We start from the raw sequence: 19,778 nt of genomic DNA on the forward strand, positions 1-19,778 counted from the left end.
CACTTCTTTACGAGCTAGCCTATTAGGGTTGACACTAAGGAAGAATTCCTTTCCTGCCCTGTTAGCCCTATTTACAAACAGGAAAAGTAAGATTAGGTGATGTTATACAAAGCAGTTGAGGTGGGGACAAGGAAGAATAGGAGTTCTACCTCATACTATCCATGACACTGGATAAAAGAAGACGGTTAAAGAGAGCCAATGCCCTGCTTAAATTGAAGGACAACCATTACCAAACCTTGCAGTAGCTCTAAAGATGATGAAAACAAATTCCGAAGACATCCGAAATTCACAAGAGCAGATAACAGCGCTGCTCTAAGCAAAGACTGCCAAGTCCCCAACACAGGTGGAAAAACATTCATAACATAAGCAACCCAAGCACTTATACAGCAACCCATGTTATTGGATCAATTAACTCTGCAATTACCCAACATTGAGAATCACTGTATTTTGGCAGTACAGTTACTGTATTGTAATTCCCATATTACTATTAGTACAATACAGTACATTATATACATTTTCTCCAGCTTTTTCCTTAATGTAATCGTTAAGCTTTAGAAGTTAATAACTAATCACCAATGACAAAAGCTTTAACCTATCAATATTCATAAAATTATAAATAAAGCTTCTTTTCCCACTTCATTACTCTATCTTAACAATCCAGATATTTATAAAAAATACTTAAACAAGAGACAAAGTTCTTACAATAAAATCTCATACTGGCTAATAATGATTAATATTGTATAAAATCAACATCAACTTTCTAAGATATTAAAGTGCAGAAAACATTTTAGAAACCTTCCCAGTTGGCCTTAAAATCCAGCTATTTATAATAATCATTATCTATATTTCATACAATTAAAAAAAGAATGTTTATAAAGTATATACTGCACTGTAATGTACTATATTTCAAATAGATCCAAACAAAGCATTGATATGCTAAACAAAGAAACCCCATTTTTGTAAGTGAACATTTTATGTCAGTAGTTAAGAAAATTAAATGTGTAAGTGGACAGAAATATAACTAAGAAAAAAGGATGTAATTATTGGGACTAATATGGCAATTCCTATTAAAATTACTCTCCCATATTTCAAACTTTACATCTCTGCACATTCCATCCATAAAATAAGTCTGTTCATACATAGAATGGATACTAAATATAGTGTATATTAATCTTACTATGAATAAATATTGCTGTATATAGGGTATTTACTTATTTTATCTCTCTTACTTTCTCATCACAGTACAGTACTATATTTCTCATGAAATGAAGTACATTTTTTAATCATGCTAAAATTCGTTGTAATAACATGCATCAATAAAAAACATGTCAAAAGTAATCACCTCCAGACACAAAAAAAGTAAAAATGATGAACAATTCTATTTGTAGTAATGGTATTCAAAGGCTGAATAACTTGAGAAAATTACTGAATGCTGTTCCAAATAGACTTATTACTTGAAAAAAAAATATCTACTCAGTAAATAGAGATAAAATGGTTTGTTTTACTTTGGCAAAACAAAAATTAAATTACAGTGCTCTTCCATGCCCATTACCATTCACAGAAATAGGTTCTCCAATATCAGGTTAAAATTTTTGGTGACATTAGGGTAAAAGGTTTACTGACATCAAATTAAAGGGTTTTCAAAAAAGGTTAAAAGGTTTTCCAACAGATTAAAAGGTTTCCCAACATCACGTTAAAAGGTTTCCCAACATCACATTAAAGGGTATCCCAACATCCCATTAAAACGTTTCCCATCACATTAAAAGTTTCCCAACATTACGTTAAACGACTTTCCAACATCACATTAAAAGGTTCCCAACATCACGTTAAAAGACTTTCCAACATCCCATTAAAAGGTTTTCTAACATCATGTAAAAAGCTTTTTCGACATCAGGTTAAAAGGTTTTCTTCCTCACCATATACTGTATTTACATATCAGATACTGTATAAGACCAAAAACACCACACCCACAGTAAATTGTAAACAAATGATCCATTTTGCAAGCAAATCAATAAAATAAAATATATACAGTACAGACCTGGAAGTTAAACTATTCAAAAACTGGGCTGACCAGAAGAATCATAGATAACACAAAAGATAATGATCTACAGAACACAATCTAATCACTGTGTATCCTATGACGTACTAAGTCTGCTACATTTCCATCCAAGCTAATGAGCCTATCTTCTAATAGTATCTAGTTTATCTAAAATTATTAACGTATGTTTGAGACTCCAGTACCTTAATAAAGAACTTCTATACTGCTAATTTGTAACTAGTGTACTGTGAATTAAATTTTATATCTACTTGTTACATTCTACCCAATCACCTAATCTTACTACCAAAAGAATTTCTGCTATAATGTTTAACTTCAATAAAACAGACAGTGAGCATAAATACTGTCAAGACAAATCACTAATCTAGAAAATTATTTATATTTTTCCTAACTATACAAATCCAAGTCATTTAATAGGAGTATGATTTTGGCAAGCTGGAACAGCCATAAACTTTTAAAGAAGTGGTTTTAGTTACTAACAGGTGGTGGGTAAGACCCACCCACCCAACACAGCAATGCTTCCACTTTTAACCTTAGACCTGATACTTGCGGGGTGGTGGAGGCAGGAAGTGTAACTTGAAGGACGACTCAAGTTTGTATAATTAGAAAAAATACAAATTACTTGAAAAATATTTCAATAATTTTTAGCTTTCCTAGCTATACAAACCCGACTCCTTTGAAATAAGGAATATGTTTTCAGCAAAGCTGAATCAATAATTAAATTTGTTAACGAAGTGAGAAGCTAACTCCCCCACCTTTCAAACACACTTTACTTTTGACCCTCGGCTCTGAAACAAGGGGTGGTTTAACATTAGAAGACAACTGACTTTTAAAATTTGGCAGATCAGAAGTCCTCTAAAACCAAAACTAGTTGGTTCTTTTACTTCCCCGGAAGTGTCAATCAGCCTGATCCTGTACGGGAGCAAGGAAGATGGCTCCAGCAACCTCCTATCTGTCTATCATATGGATGAATACAATTAAGCTGATGTGGTCTAGCCTGTCCAAGAAGATTGGTACATCGATCAAAGGAGTGATCTTCTCCAAAACGATAGCAGTCCAGAATAATATATCTGACGTGACATATACTCCACCTTAATTCTCCCCAAAAGGGAAAGCCAAGGTTATCTCACCCCAACTGTTGCACTCACAGATGAATGCAAGGACATTCACAAAGGAACACTCCAACTCCGGATTGTCTGCCTCCGTTAGCGCCAGTCCAAGCCCCAGTGTCCTAGAGGCAGAGGAATCCTGAGTACACTTATAGACAGCTGGTGCAGAGGATGCGGAAGGTTCCTCCTCCTCCTCCTCCTCCTCCTCCTCCTCCTCCTCCTCCTCCTCCTCCTCCTCCTCCTCCTCCTCCTCCTTCATCATCATCATCATCATTATTATTATTATTATTATTACTACCCAAGCTATAACCCTCTTTGGAAAAGCAGGATACTATAAACCCAAGCTCCTACAGGAAAAATAGGCCCATGAGGAAAGGAAATAAGGAAACAGATAGAATAGTGTACCTAAGTGCACCCTTCAGCAAGAGAGTTCCAACCCAAGACTGTGAAAGACCATGGTACAGAGACTATGGCACTACCCAAGAGTTGAGAACAATTGTTTGATTTTGTTGTGTCCTCCAAGAAGAGCTGCTTATCATTGCTAAAGAGCCTCTTATAATCTTACCAAGTAGAAAGTAGCCAATGAACAATTGAGTGAAAAATAATTATTCACTTATCTTAATGTTGTCAGGTGTATGAGGACTGAAGAATGAGTATGTGTAGGTAAAAAAAAAAGTAGCCATAACCAGAGAGGGATCCATTGTACCACTGTACTATCTGGCCAGTCAGAGGACCCATTAACTCTCTAGCAGTAGTCTCAACAGGTGGATGGTGCCTTGGCTTGCAATGCTAGTAGTGCTGCTTTCATTTCAAATAGCATATCTAGGTATTCCATCCTCTAATTAGGTGTGAGACTAGACATGTCCTGATTGATCTCTAATCATAAGATCGTGAAAAAGGAGAAAAGTCTGTCTCCATCCTTGGACAACCACCTACTAGGGGAAAGGATCAGCCAACTGTTGAGATACTTCACGCGGTAAATTTTGTTTGAGTGAGTCCAAGTAGAGATGAGCATCAACACTTCAGGAGCATTAGACAGGGTTTTGAATTGCTACGCTACTTCCTGAGGACAAACTGGAAGTACTTCCTATAGGACCAATGGATGGATAGCTGGAAGTATACTGTACATCCTTCAGGTTTAAGGAAAGCAAGAAGTCTTCTTTCCTAAAGGTGAACCACACAGTGCTTACTGTCTCCTTCTTAATGGTACTGTATCTGAGGAACAAACATTTTCAACAAAGAGAGCTTGATGACCGGTCTGAAATCCCCCATTGGCTTCTCCACGAAAAAGAGTTAAAAACAACAGGAAAAACCGTCTTGAATGACTTTGAATGCATTTTTCTCCACCATTGTTTTCACCTATGCAACTAAGGCAAGAGCATTCTACAATCTTGGATGGTAGGTCTGGAATGTCAACGATGTGCAAAGGAGAGGACAGCAGAGATGAGGAAAGGTAGGCTGGATCTGTCCTGAAGGACTTCAATCACCCAGCTCTCTGCTCCATGTCTGCACCCAATTACTTGACAGACACAACACTAGCGTCAGATGGAGGAGGAAAGGAATGCCAGCTTTAGCATCCCCTTCCTCCACTCCTACCTTTCTCTACTACTCTTCTCGAATTAGCCAGACAGAGAGAGAAAAGGTAGAATGTCGCCGACACCTTTTTTGGAGGAGGATGTGACCAGAGGTGCAAATCAGGCTCTGGAGGTGCATTTGTTGTTCAGCACTGACTTCAAAGGCGTAATGGGAGTTGAAGCTTTTACTTTTGTTGCCCTTGAAGAGCCTGGGCCCTTAGAGATAACAACAAGATGGATAAGGGAGTCACAGTTTGCCTTCCTACATTTCAAAATTGCAACCTCCATATACTTCTGTGAGAAATGGGATAGTCTCCAACAATGGTTCTAAGGGATAGCACCTCCTCTTACCACAACTGCCTGGCAAAGTGAGAGGCAACAGCTTCACTATTCTTCAGGCTCTATTTACCCCACTGATTTGCTGACTGGTGCACCAAGAAAGTCACAGCCTTCACACTTGAAAGTACCAAGACAGTGTATATTCTACATCTCAAAATTTGCAAAATTCTGAGGCATAAAAATACTGTAGGAGACTGCAAATAACCAGCAGTTGATCCAGGATTTTGCTTGGAATTTGGCCATGGAAGCAGTTTTAATGACAATAGACTTAAGTGCTGAGAACCAGGTGCTTGAGTCTGTCCACCAGGGACCCTGCCATTAGCAAGGCCATTGCTAGATCGATGGGCAGAGAAGACAAGTCTGCGCCCCGAGGCATGTAGAATCTTTATTGTCAAGAGAGCATGGGAGAGGGAGCTTTTTAGACCAGCTGGAGTGTAAGGAATTACTCAGACCAGAGATCTGGGAATTAACCTTATCCAAAGCAACCATCTCCCTCAGCAAGATCTGACCATGGCAACTTAATGGTAGCTTTATATCTTGAGGGGCACTGAAGCGTTGATTAATAGATGTCATCCCTCTCTTAACAGGATCCACGACTGCCTCCCAAGGCCATTGTACTCGCAAATAAGAGCAAGAACCTTGATGAATGAGCAGCACAGGTAACGAGAGAGAGAGAGAGAGAGAGAGAGAGAGAGAGAGAGAGAGAGAGAGAGGAGAGAGAGAGAGAGAGAGGAGAGAGAGAGAGAGAGAGAGAGAGGGAGAGAGAGAGAGAGAGGAGAGAGAGAGAGAGAGAGGAGAGAGAGGAGAGGAGAGAGAGAGAGAGAGAGAGAGAGAGAGAGAGAGAGAGAGAGAGAGAGGAGAGGAGAGAGAGAGAGAGAGAGAGATTGATTGATTCATCATCCTGATTGACAGTGCTCATGGCTGGTTTGGTATGAGACAGAGCACAGGCAACATGAGTATGAGCACCTGTATCAAGTACAATGACACTTCCCTGAGATGGTTTGGTTCTTGGTACTGCACGATCTCTCCAACGCGCACGTGGGGAGAGATCAATCAGAGTCTACTCATACACAACTCCTATCAATCAGTCTTCCTGGACTTCTTCGGTGATATCTTCCAATAGATCTTCATCTAGAAGTAGAAATGTCTGAAGAATCAATCAAAGATGAGACAGAGGAGAAGGAACAACTTTAATTCCATCTCATACGGAACTGTACAAGCCAATAACGATGCTGCCAAAGGGGAAAGGGCCAACAAATGTCTTTTCAAAGCAGCACAGACAACACTACCAGCTGTTATGCCCTTTAGCTCCTCCCTGGGGGTCGAAAAGACACTGCAGTGGTTGTAAAATGTTGGTGCCCTTTGCCTTAAACATTCAGCATTAGCCAAACTTCCTTCCTTCCTTCCTCTGAAGGTGCACTAGAGATGTCTAAGGAACGCCCAATTCCTAAGGTTCATGTTATCATTGTCGTTGTAATGCCACACTAGTGAGGGATGTCAGCAACATACATGTCGTCTAATAGGAATAAGGATAATCTGGATAACGACAAGGTTGCACTGATCACTATCTCATACTTACATTTTGCCAAGAAAATATTTGCATAACCTTGTCTTTTTCTTTTAATATACCCCTTGAACATGATTTGCTTGCACATTTACTTATTTCTACATGAAAAAGCAAAAATTGACAGCCTGATGATGCAGCAAGAAGTACCGGGTATGTCTGTACAGCATGCAGTCGAAATCAGAAGTTGGAGCACTGCTGACTGTCAAGGTGGCAGGGCTTACCCCTCCACCAGTCAGTAACAACAACCTCCTCGTTTAATGCTGTCCCAGCTTCACCAAAATCATATTCCAGTTAAAGGACAATGGTTTGTGTTCATGTAGGAACAAACAGCAAGAATCTCTAGATATTCTACCTTTCTAATTCTTCAATATTCAAGAATATGTATACCTACAGTAAGAATTAAGAATACTAAATAGAAAACATTAAATTTATGATCAAAACTTAAAATATCTAAAGCATTTAAATTAATTTTTGTCTCTGCCTTTTCAAATTCTCAAAGCTTGTGACCTACAATTAATCCATCCAAGAAGAGCTTTCTTCCATAGATGTCCAACTACGAATTAATGAGTGACTATACTCTCCAAGACTAAAGCTTTCATCACCTATGTACACTGTACGAATCTCAACTATACTGTACTGTATCAAGACAACACCTACGCTATGGAAATGTACAGAGTTGACAGTAGGTCTTCTTTACTTTACCTCTAGTCATTTGAATAAGGTCTGAAAAAGAATCAAAATGAGCAATGAAACATAAGAAATAATTTCAAAACCATCTTAAGTGCTCGTAAAAATACGTCATAGGCACTTCCTTAATAAAGAAATGTAAATCTTGAATTTCCAAATGATAATACCTAAAATAAGCGACTCGTGGAACTTGAAAGTTAAATTTAAAAAAAACTAGTAATTTTAAAATCTAGGTACTATAGTGTTTATGCTTCCCAAAATTTATACCATACAAATTCTTTTCTTACTAACTGCTTATAAAAAGCCAGTAAAAAAAAACATAAAAACAAACAATTGTTGATCACTGTACAGTACCAAAAACCTTGGCAATAAACTTTACCTAGCCTAAAATGTTATTTTCATTAGTAAAATAAATTTTTGAATATACTTACCCGATGATCATGTAGCTGTCAACTCCGTTGCCCGACAGAAATCTACGGTCGGGATACGCCAGCGATCGCTATCCAGGTGGGGGTGTACACAACAGCGCCATCTGTGAGTAGGTACTCAAGTACTTCTTGTCAACAAGAACTCAATTTTCTCCTCGGACCACTGGTTCTCTATGGGGAGGAAGGGCGGGTTCTTAAATTCATGATCATCGGGTAAGTATATTCAAAAATTTATTTTACTAATGAAAATAACATTTTTCAATATTAATCTTACCCGATGATCATGTAGCTGACTCACACCCAGGGTGGTGGGTGGAGACCAGCATACATGTTAACAAAGAAGCTAAGTATCCCGTATTTCATTTTATCAGTTATTCAAAATAACAAACATAAAATAAATAAGTACCTGGTAAGGAAGTCGACTTGAACTATTACTCTGCCTTTTTTAAGTACGTCTTCCTTACTGAGCCTAGCGGTCCTCTTAGGATGCTGAACGACTCCTAGGTGCTGAAGTATAAAGGGCTGCAACCCATACTAAAGGACCTCATCACAACCTCTAACCTAGGCGCTTCTCAAGAAAGAATTTGACCACCCGCCAAATCAACCAGGATGCGGAAGGCTTCTTAGCCTTCCGTACAACCCAAAAAACAACAATAAAAAGTATTCAAGAGAAAGATTAAAAAGGTTATGGGATTATGGGAATGTAGTGGCTGAGCCCTCACCTACTACTGCACTCGCTGCTACGAATGGTCCCAGGGTGTAGCAGTTCTCGTAAAGAGACTGGACATCTTTGAGATAGAATGATGCGAACACTGACTTGCTTCTCCAATAGGTTGCATCCATAACACTCTGCAGAGAACGGTTCTGTTTGAAGGCCACTGAAGTAGCAACAGCTCTCACTTCATGTGTCCTTACCTTCAGCAAAGCAAGGTCTTCTTCCTTCAGATGAGAATGTGCTTCTCTAATCAGAAGCCTGATGTAGTAAGAAACTGCGTTCTTAGACATCGGTAGAGTAGGCTTCTTGATAGCACACCATAAAGCTTCTGATTGTCCTCGTAATGGCTTTGACCTTCTTAAATAGTACCTAAGAGCTCTTACTGGGCAAAGTACTCTCTCTAGTTCGTTCCCCACCAAGTTGGAAAGGCTTGGGATCTCGAACGACTTAGGCCAAGGACGGGAAGGAAGCTCGTTTTTAGCCAAAAAACCTAGCTGCAAGGAACATGTAGCCGTTTCAGAAGTAAAACCTATGTTCCTGCTGAAGGCGTGGATCTCACTTACTCTTTTAGCTGTTGCTAAGCACACGAGGAAAAGAGTTTTTAATGTGAGGTCCTTAAAAGAGGCTGATTGGAGCAGTTCAAATCTTGATGACATTAGGAACCTTAAAACCACGTCTAGATTCCAGCCTGGAGTGGACAACCGACGTTCCTTTGAGGTCTCAAAAGACCTAAGGAGGTCCTGTAGATCTTTGTTGGTGGAAAGATCCAAGCCTCTGTGGCGGAATACCGCTGCCAACATACTTCTGTAACCCTTGATCGTAGGAGCTGATAGGGATCTTACGTTCCTTAGATGTAACAGGAAGTCAGCAATCTGGGTTACAGTGGTACTGGTTGAGGAAACTGCATTCGCCTTGCACCAGCTTCGGAAGACTTCCCATTTAGACTGATAGACTCTGAGAGTGGATGTCCTCCTTGCTCTGGCAATCGCTCTGGCTGCCTCCTTCGAAAAGCCTCTAGCTCTTGAGAGTCTTTCGATAGTCTGAAGGCAGTCAGACGAAGAGCGTGGAGGTTTGGGTGTACCTTCTTTACGTGAGGTTGACGCAGAAGGTCCACTCTTAGAGGAAGAGTCCTGGGAACGTCGACTAGCCATTGCAGTACCTCGGTGAACCATTCTCTCGCGGGCCAGAGGGAAGCAACCAACGTCAGCCGTGTCCCTTTGTGAGAGGCGAACTTCTGAAGTACCCTGTTGACAATCTTGAACGGCGGGAACGCATACAGGTCGAGATGGGACCAATCCAGCAGAAAGGCATCCACGTGAACTGCTGCTGGGTCTGGAATCGGAGAACAATACATCGGGAGCCTCCTGGTCATCGAGGTAGCGAATAGATCTATGGTTGGCTGACCCCACAGGGCCCATAGTCTGCTGCAAACATTCTTGTGAAGGGTCCACTCTGTGGGGATGACCTGACCCTTCCGGCTGAGGCGATCTGCCATGACATTCAAATCGCCCTGAATGAACCTCGTTACCAGCGAAAGCTTTCGATCGTTTGACCAAATGAGGAGGTCCCTTGCGATCTCGAACAACTTCCTCGAATGAGTCCCTCCCTGCTTGGAGATGTAAGCCAAGGCTGTGGTGTTGTCGGAGTTCACCTCCACCACCTTGTTTAGCTGGAGGGACTTGAAGTTTATCAAGGCCAGATGAACCGCCAACAACTCCTTGCAATTGATGTGAAGTGTCCTTTGCTCCTGATTCCATGTGCCCGAGCATTCCTGTCCCTCCAGTGTCGCACCCCAGCCCGTGTCCGATGCGTCCGAGAAGAGACGGTGGTCGGGGGTCTGAACAGCCAAAGGTAGACCTTCCTTGAGAAGAATGCTGTTCTTCCACCACGTTAGAGTAGACCTCATCTCTTCGGAAACAGGCACTGAGACCGCCTCTAGCATCGTGTCCTTTATCCAGTGAGCAGCTAGATGATACTGAAGGGGGCGGAGGTGGAGTCTCCCTAACTCGATGAACTGGGCCAGCGATGAAAGTGTCCCTGTTAGACTCATCCACTGCCTGACTGAACATCGGTTCCTTCTCAGCATGCTCTGGATGCATTCTAGGGCTTGATTGATCCTTGGGGCCGACGGAAAAGCCCGAAAAGCTCGACTCTGAATCTCCATACCTAGATAGACAATGGTCTGGGATGGGACGAGCTGGGACTTCTCTATATTGACCAGGAGGCCCAGTTCCTTGGTCAGGTCCATAGTCCATCTGAGATTCTCCAGACAGCGACGACTTGTTGGAGCTCTTAAAAGCCAGTCGTCCAAATAGAGGGAGGCTCTGATGTCTGCCAAGTGAAGGAATTTCGCAATATTCCTCATCAGTCTGGTAAACACAAGAGGTGCCGTGCTTAGGCCAAAGCACAGGGCTTGGAACTGGTACACAACCTTTCCAAAGACGAACCTTAGGAAAGGTTGGGAGTCTGGATGGATGGGGACGTGAAAGTACGCGTCTTTCAGGTCTAACGAGACCATCCAGTCCTCCTGCCTGACCGCTGCTAGGACCGACTTCGTCGTCTCCATCGTGAACGTCTGCTTGGTGACAAAAGCATTGAGAGCACTGACGTCCAGCACCGGTCTCCAACCTCCTGTCTTCTTCGCTACCAGGAAGAGACGGTTGTAGAAGCCCGGGGATTGATGGTCCCGGACTATGACTACCGCTTCCTTTTGTAGCAAGAGCGACACCTCTTGTTGCAACGCTAGCCTCTTGTCCTTCTCCTTGTAGTTGGGAGAGAGGTTGATGGGAGATGTAGCTAGAGGGGGACTGCGGCAGAACGGAATTCTGTATCCCTCCCTTAGCCACTTCACAGACTGAGCGTCTGCACCTCTGCTCTCCCAAGCTTGCCAGAAGGTCTTGAGTCTGGCTCCCACTGCTGTCTGGAGAGGAAGAAAGTCAGAACTTGCCTTTTGCGGACTTGGAACCCTTCTTGGATTTGCCACGGTGACTGTCGGCACGGGTACCTCCTCTGCTGGAGGTTCTGCCACGAAAGGGCGGGATGAACCGAGTTGCAGGAGTGTCTACTGCTGCAGGGCGGAAGGGTCTAGGCACGGAAGGTAAGGTTTTAGCCTTACGTGCAGAAGATGCCATCAGATCATGGGTATCCTTCTGGATAAGAGAGGCAGCCATCCCCTTAATCAGCTCCTCCGGAAACAGACACTTGGAGAGAGGAGCAAACAACAACTCTGACTTCTGGCAAGGAGTGATACCAGCCGATAAGAAGGAGCAAAGATGTTCTCTCTTCTTGAGCACTCCCGACACGTACGAAGCCGCAAGTTCACCAGACCCATCCCGAATGGCTTTGTCCATGCTAGACATGATCAGCATGGCAGAGTCCCTATCTGAAGGGGAAGTCTTCCTGCTTAAGGCTCCCAAACACCAATCGAGGAAGTTGAAGATCTCGAAGGCACGAAAGACTCCCTTCAACAGATGATCCATATCAGAAAAGGACCAGCAGATCTTCGATCGTCTCATAGCCAAACTGCGGGGAGAGTCAACCAGACTTGAGAAGTCGCCCTGGGCAGAGGAAGGAACTCCCAAGCCGGGTTCCTCTCCCGTGGCATACCAGACGCTCGACTTGGAAGCGAGCTTGGTAGGCGGAAAGATGAATGCAGTCTTTCCCAGTTGCTTCTTGGAATGCAACCACTCTCCCATAACCCTCAAAGCTCTCTTAGAAGATCGTGCGAGAACAAGCTTGGTGAAGGCAGGCGCAGCAGACTGCATGCCCAGAGCAAACTCGGAGGGAGGAGAGCGAGGGGTTGCAGACACAAACTGCTCAGGATACAAGTCCCTGAACAAGGCAAGGACTTTACGAAAGTCTAAGGAGGGAGGCGTAGACTTGGGCCCTTCAAAGTCAGAGTGTGGCTCATCCAAGTGTGCAGCTTCGTCATCCGATACTCCATCATCCGAAAGCTGAGTAGGAAGTGGCAAAGGCAGAGCAGAAAGCTGAACGGCTGAATCCGGCAGAACGGGTGCATGCGTAGCTGCGGATCCAACATCATGTCGCTGCTGGTCAGTCTGCGAGCTGGCAACAACAAAAGCAGAGTGCTGGTGCGTGGGTGGGGCTGCGGTGGGTTGCGGAGCATGCTGTATGGTATGCGGAGCATGTTGTATGGTATGCGGCGCATGCCGCATGGGTTGCGGAGAAAGCCGCATAGTGCTGGAACCCGGCAGCTCTATAGCAGCAAGAACATGCGTCTGGCAGGGTGGACTGCGCATCGGTGGTGGAGCTCTCACAGGTGGAGTGTGGGAGCAGGCAGCCGCAGTATCTACTGAGCGCACAACCTCGGCGGGTTGTAGGTTAACAGGTGCAGTGTTAACCTTCTCAGCATGATACTCCTGCATGAATGCCGCAAGCTGAGACTGCATAGTCTGCAGCATGGACCACTTAGGGTCTACCGTGGTTGGAGCAACAACAGACGGAGCAGAGGCCTGTTGTGGAACCACTCTACCTCTCTTGGGAGGTGTGCAGTCATCAGATGACTGCAGCGAGTCCGAACTGACCCAGTGGCTACACCTGGGCCGTTGGACTCGCTCGGAAGGGACCTTACGTTTGAGCAGTCGTGAGACCTTGGTCCATCGTTTCCTCCTGGAAACTTCTTCCACAGACGAGGAATGTAAGGGCTCATTCGTCTGTTTGTGGATGGGACGATCTTGAACAGATACGTCCGCAACCACTGAGGATACATCCGTGCGCCGATCAAGGCCTGCCGAACCCTTTGGTCCTTCGACATTGCTTCTCCCCTGGGCTTGGGAGCTTGCAAGAGGTCCCGGACTGGGAGGACGACTGGCACGCACAGATGTACCCTCATGCGCAACACTGACACTGACACTTTTCACATCACTAGCACTGATAACACTTCCCACTGCACTTTTCGCTTTCAGCTCTCTGACATCTGCCAAGAGCTGATTACGGTCATTAGCCAATGACTCCACTCGGTCACCGAGAGCCTGAATGGCACGCAACATATCCGTCATGGATGGCTGAGCACTAGTAGCAGGTTCGGGAGTCACCACCACAGGGGAAGGATAAGGTTGAGGGGCATGGGGAGAGGAAAAATCCACAGAGCGAGAAGAACTCCTCCTGATTCTCTCCTTCTCTAACCTACGTGCATTTTTGAGGAATTCGTTAAAATCGAATTCCGAAAGCCCAGCGCATTCCCCACATCGATCTTCCAATTGACAGGATTTACCCCTACAATTGGAACAAACGGTGTGAGGATCTATAGAGGCCTTCGGAAGACACCTAGCACAAGTCCTAACACTACACTGCCTGTATTTAGGGACTTGAGACTGGTCAGACATCTTGAATTTAGAAGTAGTCAAGGGGGAATTCCAAAATCTAGCAAAGTTCGTTAACAATTAATCCAAATTAATTCCAAAAGCTTGCTAAGCTAATGATAAAGCTTCCTGAATAGCGAAGGCTAAACTCTAGAGTAAATACATCACCAAATCGTGAACAACAACTCCAGAATCAACAGCGTATCCAAGTAGGTCTTGCCGGCGGCACGACAGAGGAAAAATTGAGTTCTTGTTGACAAGAAGTACTTGAGTACCTACTCACAGATGGCGCTGTTGTGTACACCCCCACCTGGATAGCGATCGCTGGCGTATCCCGACCGTAGATTTCTGTCGGGCAACGGAGTTGACAGCTACATGATCATCGGGTAAGATTAATATTGAAAAAGATAGTTTTCATACGTAAACTTTACATGATCTAACAATATAAGATAACGTATACCTTTGAAAAGATTCGCATATGTACGCAATAAAATAAAAATAAAATAAAGGCAAGGAACAGAGCTTACTTTCAAATAATTAGAAAAGTGATTCTAGAATGATACCATGGCAAAAGTCAAAATTCTCTTTTGCAATTAGCACACAAAAGGGAGTGGCCAGTCATTCATCAAACCACCCGCCAGCAGAGAGAAATTGACATGAAAACAGGGTGTACTGTATTAGAAATGCCTTAAATGTGTTGCTAATGTTTTAAGTATAGCTGAAAAATATATTTTGTGTATGTTTTCAATGGATCACCCAAAAATTACAAACAATGCATACACACATTCCAATAAATTTCAAAGAATTTTGCCACTTTTTCCGAGTCTTTCTTCATTCAGAAGAGGATGCAAGAGATTCTGTATTGTAATGATTTTTAAAAAGTTGCCTAGCGGTGATGAAACTATAATCATTTTCAATGAAGTGATGCATTAATGATGTTCAATATACATAAGTTTATGTCCAACAGATGTTCCAAATACAAATCTTCATAACTTTTGAGGAAAAGAAATAAGCTGGGTAAATGGTTAAAAGATCCTAAAGGATTGTATGAGAGGAAAGTGAATGAATAAATCGTTTCCTGCAATCAAAATGTAAAAGTTGTGCAAAATATATTAGGAAAATTGTTCATTTGGAAAGAAAATTGGCAGACTTCTACTTACCTTCATATCTATGCTGCGGATTATCAATGATACGAATCTGTCTCTCTGGAATACTGGGTTCACCAAACTTGTCCCCTAAGTCAACCTGGAGCAATGAGACAGTAATTAATTTAACTGTATTGTTCATATTAATAACAAGAAACTACAAAAAGATGACCAATTTGGAAATAATTTTTATTTTTTCTAACCATACAAACCTGAAGCATGTTACCATGTTGATATATTTCAGTGACAGCTAACACGAGCCAGTTTACGAGATTTAAGACGATCATATGTCGGTCTCTACATCATGAAATAGTGATTAAGTACAGAATTGTATTGTGAAGTACTGTACACTACTTAACATGGAAGCTTATTAATGTACAGTAGTTAGTTTATCTATCTTATGATAAGTACTTCTGTAAGTACTTTATCATGTTCAGTACATGTATAGGGAACACATGTCACTTTATAGGGCAAAAATCCAGCTATGTAATAAAACATTTTACGTCGGAACTCTTGGAACTAATTGACAAAGTAGAGCAGGTTATTATGGTCTATCAATAATAAATACTCGCATCAATAATGCAAATCAGCAAAATGACAAATTCGGAGATCATTTATATTTTTCCCTAACTAATACAAACCTGGGGTTATTTATTTGGATATGCTTTCAGCGGCCGCTGGAGGTAGCCATTAGACTTTAACTGTGAGGTGGCAACCCTGCATAACCGCTTAAGCGGGTAGGCTAGGGGTGGCTGGGAGGTACCCAGCCACCTCTATATATACTCTCACAGCGGTGAGAAGTCACTTTTTATTGCAGGCAGGACTTCTGGGGGACAGGTGATGGTGGGCCAATTTATATAAATAACTACAGGTTTGTATTAGTTAGGGAAAAATACAAATTATCTCCAAATTTGTCATTTGTTCCCATACTAACAAACCTTCCATTATTTAAGTGGATGACTCGCTCTTAGGTGGGTGGATGTCCTAGACCTGGCATGGACATTGACCCGGTTTTACCTCATACAGTTTATGACTGTGGTCTAGGGAAAACTTTGACACCTCACTGAAATATACAAAGTGAGTATACTTACGGCCTGTGCAATGCAGTAAAATAGAGGTTGTTTGTGTGAACATCTGTTAGTTTAAAGGTGTCTGGTTTCAGTTCCAGTTCCATCAGAATAGATGCTCACCAGAACATCAGCCGGGCAAGCCCAAACACCCCCCCCCCTCACTGTGGTGCCCTACAACAGCAGCAGCCTCCCCAGTAAACAGCTTAAACTCATGGTCCTGGGCGGGGATCGATCTCTTGCCATGCATATGCTAGGCAAACACGTTACCACTGTACTAGCCAGGAGGCTAACAATTAGATGCATAAAGCAAAGCAATGGGGACGTAGACAGTATAACAATTTATAACTTATACTAAGCTACACAAGAGAAGTGATAATTACTGTACCTGCAGAGGTTGAAGCCAGCTTGCAGAAGGACCCATGGTGCTGTACCCCAAGGGAGGGGAAGATGAATAAAGGAAAGCCAGACATTCTTCTCATTCATCCCAGTCTTAACCCGGGTAACCAATGCTCTAAACCAACTGCTACTTGTCCATCAAGGAGCTTGAGGTATCTTAAACCACTTGTTGAGCAGTCACCACAGGACCAATAGTAAATGTATCAAGTCTCCTGTGGGTCACGTCTTCAAGTCTCCTGTGGGTCACGTCTTTAAGGTAATGGGCAGTGAAGGTGATTTGTCTTTTCCACACGCCCACTTGGAGAACCTGCAACAAGAAGTTGCGTTTGAATGCCAGGAAAGTGCTGAGTCCCCTGACGTCATGGGCTCTAGGTTGACAAGCTTGAGGAGGATCAGGAACCATGGCTCTTTAAATCACTTGGCGAATCCAGGAGGAAACTGTTCTTGGTGATCCTCCTCTTTACTCTCCCTGAGCTAACAAACAGAAATGTCAGTCTGGGCCGTGTTGCTGCTGTGCGTTTAAGATAGTATCTCAAACTCCTCACTCAGCAAAGTAACCACTGATCCAGGTCGTTGGTTACAGAATGAACTCGCAATCTGAAAGGGCATGAATCTATGGTCAAGCACCCCCGGATTTTGAGTCTTAGCAATAACTCAGGGACAAAGCTGAGCGTCACTTTCCCCCATCCCCTAGAACAGGCGGTGTCATATGAGAGGCCATGAAGTTCACCGACTCTCTTTGCCGAGGCTAAAGCAAGCAGGAACGCCATCTTCAAAGTGAGATTTAGGTCAGTTGCATGGCGTAATGGTTCGTAGGGAGGTCCTTTTAAGCATCTCAAGGCACGAACCACGCTCCAAGGAGGAGGCCTGATCTCTGACTGGGATCAAGTGATCTCATAACTCAGTATGAGTGAAGAAAGCTCCGAGAAGGAAATGTTGACTCCTTTCAGCTTGAAGGCAAGGCTTAAGGCTGAGCAATAGCCTTTCCATGCCAATACTGAAAGAAACTCCGCTATTACTGGAATACAGTAGTGGCATCGAGTGGAGAGATATTCCTTCCATGACACCAACCACAGAACTCTCCATTTTGCCTGGTACACCAAGGCTGAGGACCAACACAAGTGTCCGGACATTGGTTCTGCAACTTGTCGTGAAAAGCCCTTCTGAGAGAAGAAACGCTGGATAGTCTCCACGCGTGAAGTCGAAGCGACTGCATGGTCTTGTGGAAGATGTTCGCGTGTGGCTGTTTGAGTAGATTTTGGAGGGAGTTCTCTCGGTAGATCTACTAGAAGTTGTAGGAGGTCTGGAAACCACTCTGCATGATGCCATAGCGGAGATACAATGGTCATCATAAAGATCTTTGGACGCTCTTGTCTTGTTGAGCGGTCTTCTCATCAGACAAAACGGGGGAAAGGTGTACACGCCGATGTTGTCCCACCGTTGTTGAAATGAATCTTGCCATACAGCCTGAGGGTCTGGGACTGGAGAACAGTGCAGTGGAAGCTTGCTGGTCAGAGATGTTGCGAACAGGTCTACAGTCGGGGAACCCCACACCGTCAGGACTTTGTTGGCTATCTGACAATTCGAAGACCATTCGGAGCCTAGTATCTGAGTCGCTCTGCTCGTATTGTCCTCAGGCACATTCCTCTTGCCAGGAATGAATCAAGCTGATAGAGCCACCGAATGTTCTTCTGACCATCTGAGGATCTTTACTGCAAGATGGCATAGAGGCTGCGAAAAGGTAGCACCCTGTTTGTTTATGTAAGCCACTACTGTGGTGTTGTCGCTCATCAACACCACAGAGTGACCTGTCAGCAACTGTTGGAACTGATGAAGAGCCAGGTAGGCTCCTCTCATCTCGAGAAGATTTATGTGCTGGTACCTTTCTGACTCTGACCAAAGGCCACAGATCGTATGGTCCAGCAGGTGAGTCCCCCACCCTTCTTTTGATGCATCTGTGAAGAGCATCAAATCCGGAGGGGGAACGAGAAGATTCTGGCCTCGTCAAAGGTATTTGTCTACCATCCACCAACTCAAATCCGTCACCTGATCCTGAGTTATGGGAACTTGGGTGTCCAGTGGGTTGGAGTGTTGGTTCCACACAGACTTCAGCTGCCACTGCAGAGATCTTATCCTGAGGTGACCGTTTGGAACAAGACAGATGAGAAAGGTTAGGTGGCCTAACAAACTCGACCAACGAGAGGCTGGAAGAACTTCTTTCCTGAAGAAGGGTGCAGCCACTTCCTTCAGCCTGTGTACTCTTTCATCTAATGGGAAGACTTTCTCTAGGATGGTGTCTATGAATTGCTAAGGTCCGAGATGCTGCATCTAAAGACCTGACGCAGATAAGGCAAATAAAAGATAGCAATGGTATAGTTCTAGCAGAAGAGAATGAAATTAAAAGAAGGTGGGAAACTTATTTTGAAGGACTATTGAATGAGGAGAACCCAAGAACAGTATTTGAAGATGGACTCCCAAACGAGGCAGTTACCATACGAGTGACTAGAAGAGAAGTAGAACAAGCAGTATAGAAGATGAAAAATAGTAAAGCTGCAGGACCGGATAATATACCAGTAGAGGTATGGAAGAGTCTTGGAGAGGAAGGCATAGATATCTTATGGGACCTGATGCAAAAGATCTTCAATCAGGAAAAGATGCCAGAGGAATGGAGAGGAAGCCTAATCATCCTCATCTATAAGGGGAAGGGAGACATCCAGGAATGTGGCAACTACAGAGGCATAAAGTTGATAGGCCATACTATGAAGATATGGGAAAAGATCATTGAGAAGAGACTCAGAGATTAAACAACAATTGGTGAGGAACAATTTGGATTCATGCCTGGAAGAGGGACTGTAGATGCAATATTTGCTTTGAGGCAGATGATAGAAAAACATCAGGAGAAACAGAAAGGATTACATATGGTCTTTATTGACCTGGAGAAGGCATACGATCGAGTACCACGTCAGGAGCTCTGGAGATGTATGAGAGAAAAGGGAGTCCCTGAGAAATACATAAGAATCACCCAAGATATGTATGAGAGCAGAAGCAAATGTTAAGAGCAGTATAGGCCTAACAGAAAGTTTCCCAGTAAATGTGGGACTACATCAGGGGTCTGCATTGAGCCCTTACCTATTTGATCTGGTCATGGATGTAGTAACACAAGGTATTACAGATCAGTCTCCTTGGTGTATGCTTTTTGCTGATGATGCTATGCTGTGTAGCACTAGGCGAGAGGTAGTAGAAGAGAAACTGGAGGAGTGGAGAAGAGAAATGGAAAATAGAGGATTGAAGATCAGCAGGAAAAAGACATAGTATCTGAGATTGAAAAATGGGGGGAATGGGGAAGTTATCTTACAAGGAGAAAGATTGAA

At 43.4% G+C, this 19,778-nt stretch overlaps 1 protein-coding gene across 5 annotated transcripts in view; it reads right to left on the reverse strand.

The window, feature by feature from the left end:
* Positions 1–7,288: 7,288 nt before the first annotated feature.
* LOC137631052 (protein GDAP2 homolog) overlaps positions 7,289–19,778 on the reverse strand; it is a 97,241-nt gene continuing 84,751 nt past the window's right edge. For all 5 annotated transcript variants that reach the window (XM_068362640.1, XM_068362639.1, XM_068362643.1 and 2 more), the window contains 2 exons: positions 14,957–15,041; positions 7,289–7,368 (listed from right to left, as the gene is read on the reverse strand). In XM_068362640.1, coding sequence (XP_068218741.1) covers positions 7,304–7,368; positions 14,957–15,041 — 150 coding nt within the window. In that variant the 3' untranslated portion in view covers positions 7,289–7,303. The remainder of the gene's footprint in view (positions 7,369–14,956; positions 15,042–19,778) is intronic.

Source organism: Palaemon carinicauda, chromosome 39, assembly GCF_036898095.1.
Source record: "Palaemon carinicauda isolate YSFRI2023 chromosome 39, ASM3689809v2, whole genome shotgun sequence".
Classification (NCBI taxonomy): Eukaryota; Metazoa; Arthropoda; class Malacostraca; order Decapoda; family Palaemonidae; genus Palaemon; species Palaemon carinicauda.